The sequence below is a fragment of the Numenius arquata genome, chromosome 14 (assembly GCF_964106895.1).
Source record: "Numenius arquata chromosome 14, bNumArq3.hap1.1, whole genome shotgun sequence".
NCBI classification, from domain to species: domain Eukaryota; kingdom Metazoa; phylum Chordata; class Aves; order Charadriiformes; family Scolopacidae; genus Numenius; species Numenius arquata.
Genome location: NC_133589.1, coordinates 1,301,781 through 1,317,391, shown reverse-complemented (window position 1 = coordinate 1,317,391; position 15,611 = coordinate 1,301,781). Strand labels below are relative to the sequence as shown.

Genomic DNA, 15,611 nt, shown 5'->3' with positions numbered 1-15,611 from the left:
ACACGGAGCACAAAAGGTGCCGAAGGCAGATCCCGGTTTCCCCATTTCCAAATCCCGCCTGGCCATTCCTGGAGCTCCTTGTGCCCTGGATAAAGTCAAGGTGGAACCAGGAGGCTGGGAAAGGGCAGAGCAAGCCCGATGGTTCCGCAGGGCTTCAAGCAGTGTGCCAAGGAGAACCTTTTGCTGTCACCCCCCTGCAGAAGTCCCTGCCAAGCTCTGGAGACCTCCCCTGCCCAAACAGGCAGAAATTCCATTGGGAAGCTGCTGAGAACAGCTATGTAGAGCAAACCCAGCTTCCCCAGGTAGTTCCACTGAACCAAACTCAGGCAGACACCAGCCTCACACCTGCACCTCACCCACCATGGACCTCACACCATTCCCCTTCCAGTACTTTGAATCCCAGAGAGGGTGGGGAACTCAGGATCCCAACGTTCCTTGGGATCAGGCCTGAAATGCTACTGATGCCAACTGTATTTTTTGAAGAACAGTGGCTCAGGTCAGTTTAACACAGAAACACAACTCACATCGCCTCCCCCAGCACTGAAGAGATCAACCGAGGCCCCATTTGCAGCTGGGCCCTCAGTACTACTCAATGGTTATGCTTCCTGGGGTTCATGAAGAAGGTTGCTTATCAGCTCAGGAGAAAGAAAAGTGTAATTTCTGCTGCTTTGAAAAGCCACGGAGCTGAGAACACAGAACGACTGTGTTCAGAACAACTGAAACACATGGGATGCACCACGTGGAGACATCCTGACTATCCACCAAGGACTTCCTTCAGTGACCTGGCCTCAAAAGTAGCCACCAGGATGATATTTTATGGTCCTCAAATTAAAATACTTAGAAAATATGTCCTTTACACTGCCGATTCTGATGACCAGTGACGTCTGCCCCTGATCTGCGAGCTCCCAGTAGCCTCCTGACCCGAGAAGGCACAGGCAGCTTTGTGAAGCCTGGATCAGAGAGTACCCTGCAGAAAAGAGGGGGCACCAGAAACAGCCTGGAAGGTGTCTAAGGCCTGAAGAAGGTCCTAAAAGAAGTCTCATAGCTTTAGAAGTCTTTTTTGGGTTTTTTTTGGGTTTTTTTTGTAGTTCCAGGCTCCTTATTTTTGTATAAAGAAATGATGCTGCAAACCTAGCCCAGAACTTCATCATCAACAGTCCTGGCTGAGAAAGGCCAATGGGACCAGATGCTAAAGGAGACAGGGAGATTTACACCACCCAAGCATCTGGCTCCCTCCTTGCTGTTACCAGCGCGAAGACAAATGCTCGCAAACATCCTTATTCAAAATCGCTAACGTGTTCGGTCACACTCAGCACAACGGCAGCCGTCGCCCCGCTGCGGTGCGGTGCGAGGGAACAGAGCTGCCCAAGGCTCTGACGCTGCTCTTCCCAGCGCTGTATTTAATGCAGTGAGAAAACAGGGTGTTGCTGCCCTTCAAATCAAGCAAAGGGAATGATTAAGACATCATCATTTTCTGCTATTGTTCTAGTGGATGGTCGTAATTGCCTCTACACAGGAGCGTGGCTGTACCTGTGTTGCCATCCATCATCTTGCCAAGGCCGTGTTGTATACAGTAGGAAGGGTAAACTTTTGATTTGACCTCATTAGCATTTCCAGAATTACAATGTCACACCAATGATAAAGATTGAGATTATCTGCCTCTCGGCAAACGGGGAAGAAACAAATCAGGCACCGCGCAAAAAGCCAACAGCGCAACCACGACTCTGCCAAACACCTAAAGGCGGCTCCAACCCGCCTGGTTCCCGATTTCCACCCTTCAAATTAAGAATTGTGCCTCTGTCACCAAACTTGCAGATACAGGGGATGGATCCATGATGGTCTGAGCATTCAGGGAGAGGGCAGAGAGGGGAAGATGTTGGAGTAGATGCTCTCTGGGACTGCCTTGCCTCTGACTTGCCACTATTACCTGTGCTCCCTCTCACCGCTCCCAGGCCACCACTGACCCACAGAAACACAGGGAAATTTGTGTGCAGTTTGGGAAACAACAGAGAGGCATTTGGCCTCTGCACAAACGCCATGTGCTGCCTGGAATTTCACAGGATTTCCTTGTCATTCCCAGGATGAACGCACACAGGGAGGGCTCCTGCTCAAACGGGGCTTGAAGGAAAGTGGGACCCATGCTTTGGTCCTTCTGGCAGTCAGATCGGATCAAGTCAAACCTGTACTTGTCTGGGGTCAGTCTACAGCGAAATCCACAGCGAAACAGGGGATTTCTCAGTCTCGCCCCTGAGCTGTGCTCCCCACTACGGCTGTAACAAAGCCAACATCCTCCAAACCACTCCTTCTCGGTTACTTTAGTCTTTTATGGGCCATCTTGGAGGAAATTAACTGAACTTCCCTATAGTGGGAGCAAAAGAAAGGAATGAATTTATTATTCCAGTGGTACCCTTGACACAGATACTGAGTAGCTTCATTAAACATTTTCCAGCCCCGAGTGTCTTTGCTAAACCCTCCACAATACGCACAGAGCCATTTCCCCTACTACAACACAAACACACAGGTCAGGATTCAGAGCTCATCTACATCTGCTTTGTATCTGAAAAACTTCCCTCATCTCAATGGGATCCGGGCAGGCACAAATCAAGGCTGCATCATCCCATCCTTCCCATTCTCTCTAGATTCATTACCTTGCAGTACCACCCTCGCACAGACTCATTTCCACAGAGTCAGCACAGCCACAGCCAAATGACTAATACAACCCTTTAATACAAACAGCAATAAATCAATGGATTAAATTATAATTTATCGGACAAATACTATTTAGCCCTTCCCAAAGCTGTTCTGAAGCATCTCTCCTGTTGGCCATATTCCAGAGGAGCACTGACACCAGATAAAGTTTACATAGGAAAGAAATGCTGAAAACATCCTGTATTTATGAAGGGAGATTTCACAGAGATGGGGGTGAGGAACATTCCTGAGAACTCTGCAATGTATCCAAAGCCCTGGGTTTTTCTCCCAAAGTCCACTCCAACAGGGCAAGGTTTCCACAGCCCCAAAGTTCTACCTTCAGGGGAACCAGACACACAAACCTCAAGAGACGCTACACCCAACTTTTAACAGCTTCAAAAACAGCAACAGGCTATTCCACCGCAATTTCACTCTACAACACAGCCTTTTTTGTACTTACTTCATGGGTTTGAACAATGCTTGTCCATAGTTCTGGAACGTCATGATCAGCTTCAGCTGGGTGCCTCCTGATTTCATCGCTATGGGGAAAAAACAAAACCGCTTTAAAATGCTGCATGTGGATCTACTTACACTCAGCTTCCTCAAAACAAAATCATTTATCTTTTGCTCTGTGTTAGTCAGCACTGCGGTATCCGAGCACCAAGCAGGGTAATCCTAACTGGAGAACAGATCCTTCAGCGGGGGCAGACCACGGGGAGGGCTTTGAGCTGCCGACCAGGACTGGAGAGGGACCGTACTCCCTGACGTGTCTTTGTCTTCTTCAACCGGCCACAGGCAGGACCAGTACGGGCTCCGTAAGCACCCAGCTGAGCAGCATGTGCAGGAACTGACGGTCACAGCCCTGTTTTCTCCATCTCCCATCGCTTTTGGACTTCTGTTACCAGGGGCCCACACGGGAAGGGAGACGGGGTGCTCCCCAAGACAGGGATGGACAGTCCAACGCGCAGCAGACATTTCCCTAATTAAAAGTATGAGCAGATACTATAGCAATCTCTGATCTCTGCTGCGAGCCTAATAATTGTTGATGAGCAGTAGGGATATCTAAGTTCATCTCCTCTGTGCACCATGGATATGTATCCCAGGCCACCCATTCCCCTCCAGGGGATCGGATTCCCCGTGCAGGGGAGCAGAGCTGGCCCCACTGGAGGGAAGGACTGTGGTCACAGAATCACAGAACAATATAGGGTTGGAAGGGACCCACCACCAAACCCCACAGGCTTCTCCAAGGCAGGAATCAGAAGTCAGGGGACTCTGGAGTCAAATGGCCCCTTGATTCAAACCAGATTCAAGCAGTCCCTGGAGGGTCATGGCTTCTCATGGTAACCATCTGTGGTGGCTGGAGACACAGGTGACACAGACAAGCCGTGCACGTTCTCACAGAATCACAGAATGATATGGGGTTGGAAGGGACCTCTGGAGATCATCCAGTCCAACCCCCTGCCAGAGCAGGGTCACCCAGAGCAGGTTGCACAGGAACGTGTCCAGGAGGGTTTGAATGTCTCCAGAGAAGGAGACTCCACCACCTCTCTGGGCAGCCTCTTCCAGGGCTCTGCCACCCTCACAGGAAAGAAGTGAACTTCTTATGTTCAAGTTTGTGCCCATTACCTCTTCTCCTGGTCCCTGCTGGGGCCAGCTCTGATCAGACATCAAACACCCTCACTTTCCCCCTGAGAGCTAACAGGAACCTGAGATGGACACTTATTCAAAACCAGTCTGAACAATTTGGACAGTATCATGTTAACAGCCAGATTATAGCATTTCTAAAGTCAGAGTGAACCCTTATTTTTTATACAAGATTTCATAAAAATGCATTTTACTTGATGATAAGATTACTTAAAAGAGATAAATACGCACTTTGGCAAACCAGCTGCTTTTCTCAATCAAAACTGCCCCCAGTAAGTGAAACGACCCACACGCTGACTCCCGATTCCCTCCTGTGCCGGGAGAGAGGGGCCACGGCAGCCGTGTCTGTGTGGGTGAGCCAGGCCTTTAAAAACGCTTCCTAGGAATGATCAGATAATCAATCCCTTTCTCTACAGTTCTGACAAAACCTGTGTCAACTGGAGAACTACACAAATGTCAAGTTACCTTGCTCTGCAAATTTTGGCTTAGAGCTGCCCTCATTCCACCTATAGAGCTTGTACATTTTTTTCTCTAACCAATGCCATTAGCTGCACATCCTTTTAATTACTCATCTCTGTGCCTTATTACTGACAGGTCATCGGCTCTCTTTCAGCACTTGTGATATATATTTCTGCAAACAAAATGCTATGCAAATCTGGTCAGTGTAATTACACTTCTAGAATAAAATCCCTCCTGCCTTGCTGTTTTGCTGACCCCAGCCTTCTCTTGCATTTCCAGTTTATCCCAAAGGAGCAAATAAATAATTAGAAATTAGAGGGCATTAAATAACTTGCACTGAACAGGTAAAGTAGAAGCACGTGGCTTTCACAGATCAAAATCCCTCCCTGGTGCAGAACGGGCCGGTTGATCTGCCCCGGGGGGAAGAAGGGGCAGTCGGAGCTTCCACAGCTCGCCCAGAGCTTGAAGCCCAGGAGAAGCACCACCTCTCCAGCCAAAGACCTACGTGTGCTGCCCTGGGACCCCCACGCCCCAGCTCTGTGCTTGGGGACCCCCGCAGGCCCACGTGTGCTACCCTGGGACCCTCACAGCACAGCTCTGTGTTCGGGGACCCCCAGGTTATTCTGGCCGGCCCACAGGGACGTGTGGCCATCCCCGACCAGCCCCTCTGCCCACCCTGCCCTGGGGTGCAGGGTTTGCTTGGCTCGTTAAGGCCCGGCCTGTAATTGCACCCCTCTTTGCCTGGGGTAATTGCACCCCTCTTTTGCCTCCACACAGGTCAGTAACACCGGCCTCAGCACCCCAGGGCAGAATCGCCTCCATTTTCTCTGCTGTTACTCTCCCCAGCCCAGCAGCCTCAATACAGCAGCTTCCAGACCGCTTCCACCAACCGAAGACCAGTTTTTCTCTACATTTTCTCCAAAATTTATGTCATTTATGCTGCTTCATTAAATTCCGAGGAGCTCAAGGCTTAGAGATTGGCTCCTTCTCCTCCATGGGACATGTACATCCAAAACATAGCCAAGATCCTGTAAGCTCATCAGAGAAAAGGGAAGGATAGAGCCTATTTTGAGGTCCGGCTGGGAAGCCAAGCGTTTGGGAAATCACCTCAACGCAAAGAAGAAAAAAAAGTGATGTTCCAGCATGTCCTTTTCTAGGCATGAAGTTTCAGATAGACTAAGAGGGCTGGTTTCTCAACAAATTGAAGCCACTCGACAGATAATGATTTTGTTAGCAGCCGAACTCAACAATGAGCATGTCATCACCAAGCAGGGAAACGTATGAAGAAGATTAACAATTCAGAATAATTCTTCCATGAGAAAAAAAGGCCTGGTTTCCTGTCAGAAGGAATTGAGCTGAAGTAAGACAAAAGCATCTCCCTGGTCTTTCTAGATCCATCTTATTGTATTGCCTTAATTGGCTACAATAGGAGCCTCAACCAAACACAAGTTTTGCTGGCGCGTGTCCCCCCACTGCTGCGAGGAGTAAACTTTGGGCATTGGTGGGAAAAGTGTCCCATTGGGGACACCCTTGGGGGTGGCAATGCCAGGAAAGAGCAGGCCTCACTGGAGATGACTCCCTCAGACCCCTACATCAGATTTCTTCCCTTCGCCTAACTTAGCGTTACATCTGCCCACTGGCTCCCCTCTCCTTTCTGAGCTGTATTCCTTCAGGAACTCTCCTTTCTGCTCAGACCTCAGTTAAACGTGTCCCTCTGGCCATTATGGCCAAAGAGTGGGAGACCCATCATCTTCTAGAAGCTTATCGCCAGCAAACATTGTTTGCTTATCTGCAGGTACCCTTGTCCCTTCACCTACCACCCACACAAACCTTCCTCAAGAATTTCTAACATTCAGAAGCAACATATACAATTTTCCAAGAAATTGGAGGATGCTACACCATCACAGCCTGTCGCAGCCACGATCAGCAGGCTGAGGAATCTTTAAGAAGGCCTTGCAACCTAAGGCTGACTCCAAGGGAAACTCCAGTCACACTCTGAATTCACCTTATTTTTTTTTTTAAGGTTTCTGAATACCCTGTAACATCACAGGTCATGAACAGCTCTGTAAAAGGCTTTATAAACCTGCTAGCTCCCAGCAGGTACCTCAAATCAAGTCTCATACAGCTCCTGGACGTACTGGCACAGTGTTAAAAACAAATCCCAACACAACCATTAGTTTTTATCTTCAGGCAACTCAAGTCTCTCTTTTCCCCCAAAGCAGAAGGGAATGGAAAGCAGCATTAACCTTTCCGGTTAACCCCATGCAAGGCCTTTCGGGTGTGAACAGAAATCTTCTGAATTTTATGAGGCTTTGCAAAAAATTCCCAGAGACATCTTTTTGCTTGAGTGTCTGTGGGATTAGAGCCCTGTCCAAAGACCAGTGAAACTGGTGGGATTCCTTCTGTTTTCTCTGATGGACTTTGGATCAAGCTTCCGAAGATCCCCGCTCCATCTCCATCTAGAAGCCTGTTGTCAGGGCCACGTGCCATGCCTGCTACATCCCTTGTCCCCCCACAAATAAAAGACGTGAATATCCCCCCTGATCCACAGACACCATCCAGTAAAAAAGACGCGCTCCCTGTCATCTCTCAGTCATCGTTTTATAACTGCGTGTCACAGGGTTTCTGACTCTCTCTTCTAAAGCCTCTGGTACCAACCCCTAGTAGAGACCCAATGTTGCCCAAAGGCTTTTGACCCAAAAGGATTTGGAATGTGAACTGGTCTGGCTTTCCAGTTTTTGGGGTTTTTTTTACAGTTTTCCTGCAGGACAGCCCTCATCCTGCTGGCCTGGCTGGACCGTGTGGTCTTCTGATGGAGAGCAGGAGTCCCAACAGGACCTCTGAACCTGGTTTTCGGTCAGAATCCAACAAACATTTTAAAATGTATTTAATCATGCAAAGCTGATGCCTGAGAAGTGAGATCCAGTCAGAGCCTGGGATGCAGGAACATCTGAAACGGAGGACGTTCAGATCCATTTTGGATTCCTATTTATAGATCAAGCTTAAATCTAACATAAACATGTTGATTGGCTTTAACAAGCAATGCTCTGCCCCAGGGTAGAGACATGGCCCTGTTCAAGCTGTAAAGAACAAATTTCAAAACAAATTCAAGCCCTCATCATCTCTTAATTTGTTCTTGTTCAGCCAATTCTGCTAACTTGTTTCTAAAGGCCTTTCTTGGTTTAGTCAAGAGAGTAAAAGACTTGTGGAGGGGAAGAGATCTGCGCAACCGTTCAGAGGCTTTGTTGTACATTTTAAGTCCCCTCCTTTCATCTGGAACTGTAAATCAATCTGTTGACTCCTGGCAGATTCATTGTTTTCTCATACAGTAAATCAATGCTGATACATTTCATTATGTTTTTCACACGTTTTCAACAGTACTTTTCCCCTTCCTTTGGATGAGATTTTTATAATTTCCTTTAGCACCAGAATTTAGGTTCAATATTAGGCATCTTGTCTTTTTTTTTTTTTTTTTTTTTCCTGACTTGAAGCAGAGTCCACCTGAGTTAATTGCAGCATTTATTCGCTGCGTGAGTAATCTCGCCCGCCTGCTTTCTAATTACTGCCTGCACAAACTGAAGGCATCGCAGGTTCCGACATGAACTCAGGCAGGTAATGTTTCCAAACCAGGAAATTTCAAGAATCAAAAAATCAACCCCAAGTAAAGGCAGGACTGACAAGCCCCCCCCACCCCCCCAGCACAGCGCCTCAGACAGAAGGACCGAGACCACGCTGCCTCGACAACCCACCGGCCCGTGTCTGTCGTTAAACTGCTGACAGCGCTGCCGCAATTATGCACAGACGTCCTGTAAATATGCAAGAAAATAAGCTAACTATGGTTATTTATGCCTGCAATAAACAGTTCTGAAAGGCAGAGGAAATGTGCAATTGCCTGTGTGTGTGCTGCTCCTGAAAACTGGGTTTCAGCGCTCAGTGGAAAAACAATTCTCTCTTGGCTCCTATTTATGGCAAGAGGAAATTTTCAGTGAATTAAATCAAATTAAGAGCTATCCCTTTATGCTGAACAAAATGAATAGGAAATATATATATCCATGCAGGGCAGAGAACACATCCTCAGCCCGCAAGCCCCGGGTAACCCTGTCCTTTCCAAGGCCAGCTCTAGGTGTCACTGTGGGAGCTGAGTGTGACGCTCCTTCCCCTCCCTGCATTTGTTCCATTTAAACTTTAACATCAAGAAAATGTCACCTTGGTGCTCCCTGCTCTGGGGAATTGCTTCTGTCACCGTTTTCATTTTAGAAATCACGCTGCAGGTTACAAAGTGGTGTGAGGGGGTCTGGTGGATGGCGGGGATCAATCTGGTCACCGCTCTCCCCCATAAATAATGCAGCCCAGCAGAGAAATTACAGCGGGGCTAAGAAAGCTGGTTAGCTGCAGTTTGGGTCTAATTACTGGAGATATCAAGAACCCGCACAGCAAATCACCTAATTCCATTAGAGCCAAAGCAAATCTGAATGCTGGGAAGAGACTGGATAAAGCAATATCCCATTTCATCTAATGCATGTAAGCCTGTACATTCCATTGTCCTGCTTGCAAGAAGAAGCCTGGAGATTGGCCATTATGAAGGTTTCCATTTATTTTATACTTCTAACCTGGCAACAAAAAGCAAAAGAACAAAAAATGACCATAAGGAAAAAAAACCCAGACAAATAAGAAGACATGCAGGAATATGCAAAAGAATGGAAGAGCCCTATAAATGTCCCTTCGTCAAATATATTGCTCTTTATTAATCAGCTTACACGCTTTTGAATCCCCATTGCTACTCTGCAGTAAAGCTGAAAACTGGCAGGTATTATTTTAAAGCATATATTTTTAAACACCCAAAGAATTTGCAACACAAAACAAGAGATGCTGCACTGTGTAATAAAAAAAAAAAAAGTATATTAACAATAGGCTCTTTCTTGCTTTGCAACCTGACAAAGCTCCTGAATCCCCCCAGGGGCAGGCAGTGGATGCTACCAGCAAAATTCAGATCCTGACATCTCTACATGGGCGAGAGTCCCCTTCCATTTCCATACGCTTGATTTCAGACTGGGATTTATGTGTAGGAATCATTCCCTGTCAGTTCCCACAGTGACCGATAACAAACGCACCTCATCTTTTTAGTTGATGGGAATTATCCTGGATCATCGCTAGAAACCGTGGCTCTGTGTTTTTGTGAGGGGCACAAGGGGCCTCTCCATGCTCTGAAGAGCCTTGTTCAAACATTAACAGAGAGACAATCCCGTAGGAAATCGCTAATAACGACCATAATTCTTCCTCTGTGGTCCCATGGCCCTTTCCCTCCATCGATCTGAAAGCTCTACCAAAATCATAATTAATGATAACCTCATGACACATCTATATGACACATTAGGTGAAATCATGGCCCCAGGGAAGTAAGCTTCCACGTTACGTCACCAGGGTGAGGGTTTCACTCCTATTTTCCATGATCACCATTTCACTGCCAGATTAACAGCAGCACAGAGGGGTTAAGCAACATGCCCAGAAGCACAAGTGAAGATCAAGCCCAGAAGATCAAGCGAAGAGTGAGCACTAAACTGTGATTTCTCATTCCTACCTCCCTCCTTCTCCCATCAGCTTCTACGTCCCTGCATCAACCTTAACTGTCCCACTGCTCTGCAGAAGTGACAGACGCCATGGCTCAAACGCTGCCGAGTTTGCTGCAAACCCTGCTCTCCTCCTGCATAGACAACACAGCGGAGCTTGGAAGCATTCACCATAAAATCATAAAACCATGGAATGGTTTGGCTTGGAAGGGACCTTAGAGACCTGGGCAGGGACACCTCCCACCAGACCAGGTTGCTCCAAGCCCCCTCCAACCTGGCCTTGAACCCCCCCAGGGATGGGGCAGCCACAGCTTCTCTGGGCAACCTGGGCCAGGCTCTCACCACCCTCACAGTATCAATACACCCAGCAGCCACGTGCTACGGAACACCACCAAGGCCAATGCATTTTGTGTAAACCTCAGCAGATGAGCCGGGAGATGGTTTGGTTGAGCACCAGCCCTGCACAGAGCTGGGGACAGCTGGGGGCACCACTTCTCTCTTTGGGGACAGGGAAGGGACAGGCTCCATCTTTCCTCCTTGATGGATGCGCTCAAAGAGCAACGTCAACACACGTGTTACAAAGTGCTGGCTCAATCCCCATTCACACGTGTCACTAATATCCCAGAAATGGGCTGGTGTTGAGGGGAGAGGTCAGGAAAGGTGAGGGCTATGTCAAGGACACCATCACCTGGGCCACGTCCCTTGTCATCCTCCAGCACAGACCAGAGGAGCACAGGCAGTGCCTGCGGTGTCACCACTGAGCCAGAGAAGGGACAATACATAGAATCATAGAATTGTCTGGGTTGGAAGGGACCTTTCAGATCGTTGAGCCCAACCATCGACCCAACTCTGCCAAAACCATCACTAACCCACGTCTGCCCGGCTTTTAAATACCTCCAGGGATGGCGACTCCAACACTGCCCTGGGCAACCTCTTCCAAGGCTTCACAACCCTTTTGGTGAAGAAATTTTTCCCAATATCCATCCTAACCACCTCCTGGGGCAACTTGAAGCTTAACTGTCAAACCCGATCTCCTCAGCGAATCACTCCAATCCAGAGTTTTGGGGACAGAACCCCAGGCTAATAAACAAGCCTGTGTTTGTTGTCTTTAATGAGGGTCCCTGATGGACCCTGGGACCCAGCATGCGGGGTGGCACCCAGCTCCCACACAGTGTTGTACCCCGAGGCCTGCCCCCCGCAGCTCCATCCCCACAGGAGCAGCTCTCCTCTGCCATCCTGCTTTTCACACCTTCTCCATCCACATCAGCCCCACCAGCCCACTCCTCCTGACCGAGGACCCCCCCGACTCCTGCCCAGCAGCCGCTGTGACCCACACGAGGGACAATGGGCACCTCAGGGCTGCTGGTGCTGTTCCTGCTGCCCGTTTCCCGCTGAAACAAGGGAATTTTTGCCTCCTGGGGTTAAAGCCCTGCTGAGCTCATCCCAGCCTCGGGAACCAACTCAGCAACCGCCTGGTCAGCGCAAGTAACTCCATCTTCTGCGCAGCCAATGGAAAGGGCTGGCTCTGCTGCAGGGACCCGGCTCAAAGAACACCGGGGGTGCATTGGCTCAGTATCCCAGGGTTTCCCCTTGGGGTTGTGGGGTTTTTTTCCCTGCACAGCTAAATTCAAGGAGACGCACGCTGCCGTCAGGCCCTGGAGAAAAGCCCTGAACGGTGTCACCTTGTTTAAGCGGCGCCACGGGCTGCGCATCCCGGGGTGGATTCCCAAGCGGAACAGCGGGAGCCGCCAGGCACTGCCTTTCAACAGTCCTCAGCCACCAGTACAACCCCAGCTCCAGCAAGATGCTCTCTGCTTTTTGCCACCCTTTGTCTTAATTATTGTATTTATTTTAAAGACCCGAACAGGGCACTTTCAGCCCGACTGTGACTAAAAGACCCGGCGCTTGCCTCGCTGGCCGACTTCTCAGTTATGCAGGTAATACAGAGCTGGCAATAGCTCCTTCTGTTTAACAGGGAAAATGAGTGCGGCTGCCGGGAAGCGATGCTGGAGGCACAGCGGGGAGAAGCCATGCAAAATATTCGTTAATATTCAAATGGCAATGACACCCTGAACAATGAGCAAATAATCACAAAAAAAATGAGATAAATCCAGACATACCAACGCTGGTTATCTTTTGGGAGACAAGGTCTTGCAGCAAAGCCTCGATCGCAGGGTTATGTCTGGAATACAGCTCGTACCGATTAATGCCAATGTGGAATTTTAACCAGTTTGGGTAGGAGTCTATGGTGGTCTCTCCAGTTGGCAAAAATTCTTCATTGTCTTCATTTTGCCTATCACCAAAAGAAAAAAAAGAACACAACAAAAAAACCCAAAATGAGGAGAAAGAAATGACGGTACAGTTTGTAACAGGCATCAAGAAACAGGGCTTCAAAAGGTGGCACCCGGGAGAGGCACAGCAGGACGCAGGGGGGAGAGTCCCCGGCTTGTCCCTGTACCCACTGGGTCCCAGGGGAGCTGCATCCCCCCCCTCCCTTCCTCACTCTGCACTTAAAGCCCGTGGAAATCGGGAGCAAAACCCGGTGTGACATCTCCGAGCTCGGCAGGGGCCCTTTCGGAGCAGAAACACGGAGCTGTGCGCTTTGTGCTGTGTTCAGGCTGGAGTATGCCACACACACCGGGGACCCAAGGGCCAGCATCACCCTGCACCTCTATCCGAGGGGGACGCGGGGCTGGGAGCGCGGTGGTCCCCTGTTCCCCTGCCCAACATCCCCCTTCTCCTGCTGCTCCTGTTCCCATCCAGGGGAGGAGAAGAACCTGGGTCACCCTGAACTCCCTCTGGGTGGGTTTGCCCGTTCCCCAGCAGCAGGACACTGTTACAGCAAATAATGGTTAAAATGATGTTTAGCTGCTACATTTCATGTTATTTCGGTGAACTTTGGCTGCAGCCTCTCAGGAAAATAGGTACAAGAGGCAGCTGTGTTGTGGGCATCAGTGATAATTTCACTCTTCACCTACTGCATACACTATCACAGATCTTCAATCCCAAAGTCCTCCGTGCTTTTAGCCATCTCCAAATGTCCACACGTTTGTGACTCTTTTTTTTACTTTCCTTTTTTTTTTTTTTTTGTTTTGTTTTGTTTCTTGTCTCTCAGAGAAACCAGAACTTTTTCAGGCTATCTCACTCCACAGTTTTGATTATGAGACAGAAGGGGCCTGGACAATTCACAGGCTGGAGGGGCGGAAAACAGGAATATTTCTTCTCTTTTTTCCTAGCAGTTCAGCCTCGCCGGCGGCTCTGCAGAGAGAGCTCCCGCGGGACACCACGCAGCGGATGAGACGTGCGGGTGCCGGGGCCAGGAAGAGGGTGCTGTTGGATCAGACAAGCCTTCGCCTTCCCATTTCCCAGGAAGTGGGAATTCCTCAGCGTTTCCTACGAGCCACGAGGGCAGGGGATTCGCAGTGGGGGCTGCGGGCTCCGGGGGCCACAGAGGGGCGAGAGCATTAATGGAGGGTGACAGAGCACCCAGGGCAGACCCCAGAGGCAGAAATCCCTGTGGGGGTGAACAGCCCCGGGACCCCAGGCGCTGCCTTTGAGGGAAGTTAATGCTTTACTGGGCTCCCGCTTCGGCAGGTACAGGGGGGCTCACCCCGCACCCCCCACCTCTCGCACCCCTCTTCTGGTGGCATCTGCCTCTGCCTGCGGCCGGAGAGGGGACACTCACCCTTGGAGCTCCCGCCTTCTCCCCCTCCTGTGCTTACTCTGTATTTCAAGGCTTGGTTTTTTTAATATTTTTGAAGGAACACAACCGGCCAGGCCTGTGTCCCCGATTCCTCTTTTTCCCGGTGACACCAAATCGCTCAGTTTCACCCTCTGCCAGCCCCAAACCAGCCCTGACACCATTCCCGGGGGAAACCTACACCACCAGACGGGGAAGAAGGAAGGCAGCGACCCCGGGGTGCCGCCTTTCCACCCCCCCACACTGCCCCGGGACCCCCCACCCGGGGCCACACTGGGCCAGGTCTCCGTATCCCCCCCCGCCATCGGGACCACACCGGGCCGACTCCCCGTGTCCCCCCCCGGGGCCGCACGGGGCAGAGTTCCCGGGTCCCCCTCCGCCAGCCAGGTCTCCGCGTGTCCCCCCCCCGGGGCCGCAGGGGGCAGAGTCCCCGTGTCCCGCTCCCAGGGCCACATCTGGCCAGGTCCCTACGTCCGTCCCCCCCGAGGCCACATCGGGCCGAGACCCCGGGTACCCCCCCCCCCACGGGGCCACAGGGGGCCAGGTCCCCGTGTGTCCCATCGGTGGCCACACCGGGCCGGGTCCCCGGGTCCGTCCCCGCCCGCCGCTACGGGCCACCCCGGACCGGATCCCACGCCCGTGTCTCCGCCTCCCCCCCCACCCACCCCCCCGGGACCACACCGGGCCGTGTCCCCCTTGTCGTCCCCCCCCCCCGTCACTCACCACTCGGGCTGCTCGGCCGCCCGGGGGTTGAACCTGATGTCGCTGTTGACGTTGAAGAGCCGGTCGCCGTCGGCCAGCGGTGGCCGTGCGGCGCGGTAGAGCGGGTGCTGGAAGAGGGCGGCCAGCGGGGCGGCGGCGGCGGGGGGCGGCGGGCGCGGTGGCCCGGGGGCGATCAGCCGCCTCCCCCGCCCCGCCGCCGCCGCCGCCGCCGCTCCCCCCCCGCCGCCGCCGCCGTCGCCGCCGCCTCCCGCCGCCCTCTCGGCCGCCTCCCGCGACTGCGAGGAGAGGTTGGAGGCCGGCTCGGCGCTGAAGTCCTGCAGGATGCGCAGGGTGTGCTTGCCCGGCCAGCGCGGCGGCGAGCGGGGCGGCGCGGCGGCGGGCGGCGGGCAGGAGCAGCCCGGGCGGGGGGCGGGCGGCCCCCGCCGCTCCAGCCGCGGCAGCAGGTCGATCATGATGTGCATGGTGCAGGCGACGAGGAACACCATGAGGATGAGCACCCGGAACTTGCGGACCAGCAGCATTTTCATGGCCGGGGCGGGAGGGAGGTCGGCGGGGGAGGGAGGGGGCGGGCGGGGGTCTGGCGGGCCCCCCCCGGGGGCTCGGGGCTCTGCCTCCGCGGCGGGCAGCGGGCCGTCAAGTCCGTAAAGTTATCTCCATAGGCGCCGAGAAACACACGGGCTACGAACAATAGGTCCTCATGTCCCAGTATCATCAAGAACTCAGGAGGGGGAGGGAAAAAAAAAAAATTAAAAAAAAGGAAAAAAATTTTAAAAAATAATAAAATAGCACCGGAGCGAGCTTTTTCAATAGGAAAAGGCGGCCGGCGGCAC

General features: G+C 51.5%; 1 protein-coding gene across 1 annotated transcript in view; it reads right to left on the bottom strand.

The window, feature by feature from the left end:
• FAM20C (FAM20C golgi associated secretory pathway kinase) overlaps nt 1–15,308 on the bottom strand; it is a 58,609-nt gene extending 43,301 nt beyond the window's left edge. Inside the window, exons 1-3 of the mRNA XM_074158396.1 lie at nt 14,782–15,308; nt 12,479–12,651; nt 3,149–3,227 (exon numbers count right to left, since the gene is read on the bottom strand). Coding sequence (XP_074014497.1) covers nt 3,149–3,227; nt 12,479–12,651; nt 14,782–15,308 — 779 coding nt within the window. The remainder of the gene's footprint in view (nt 1–3,148; nt 3,228–12,478; nt 12,652–14,781) is intronic.
• Between the last annotated feature and the right edge of the window lie 303 nt (nt 15,309–15,611).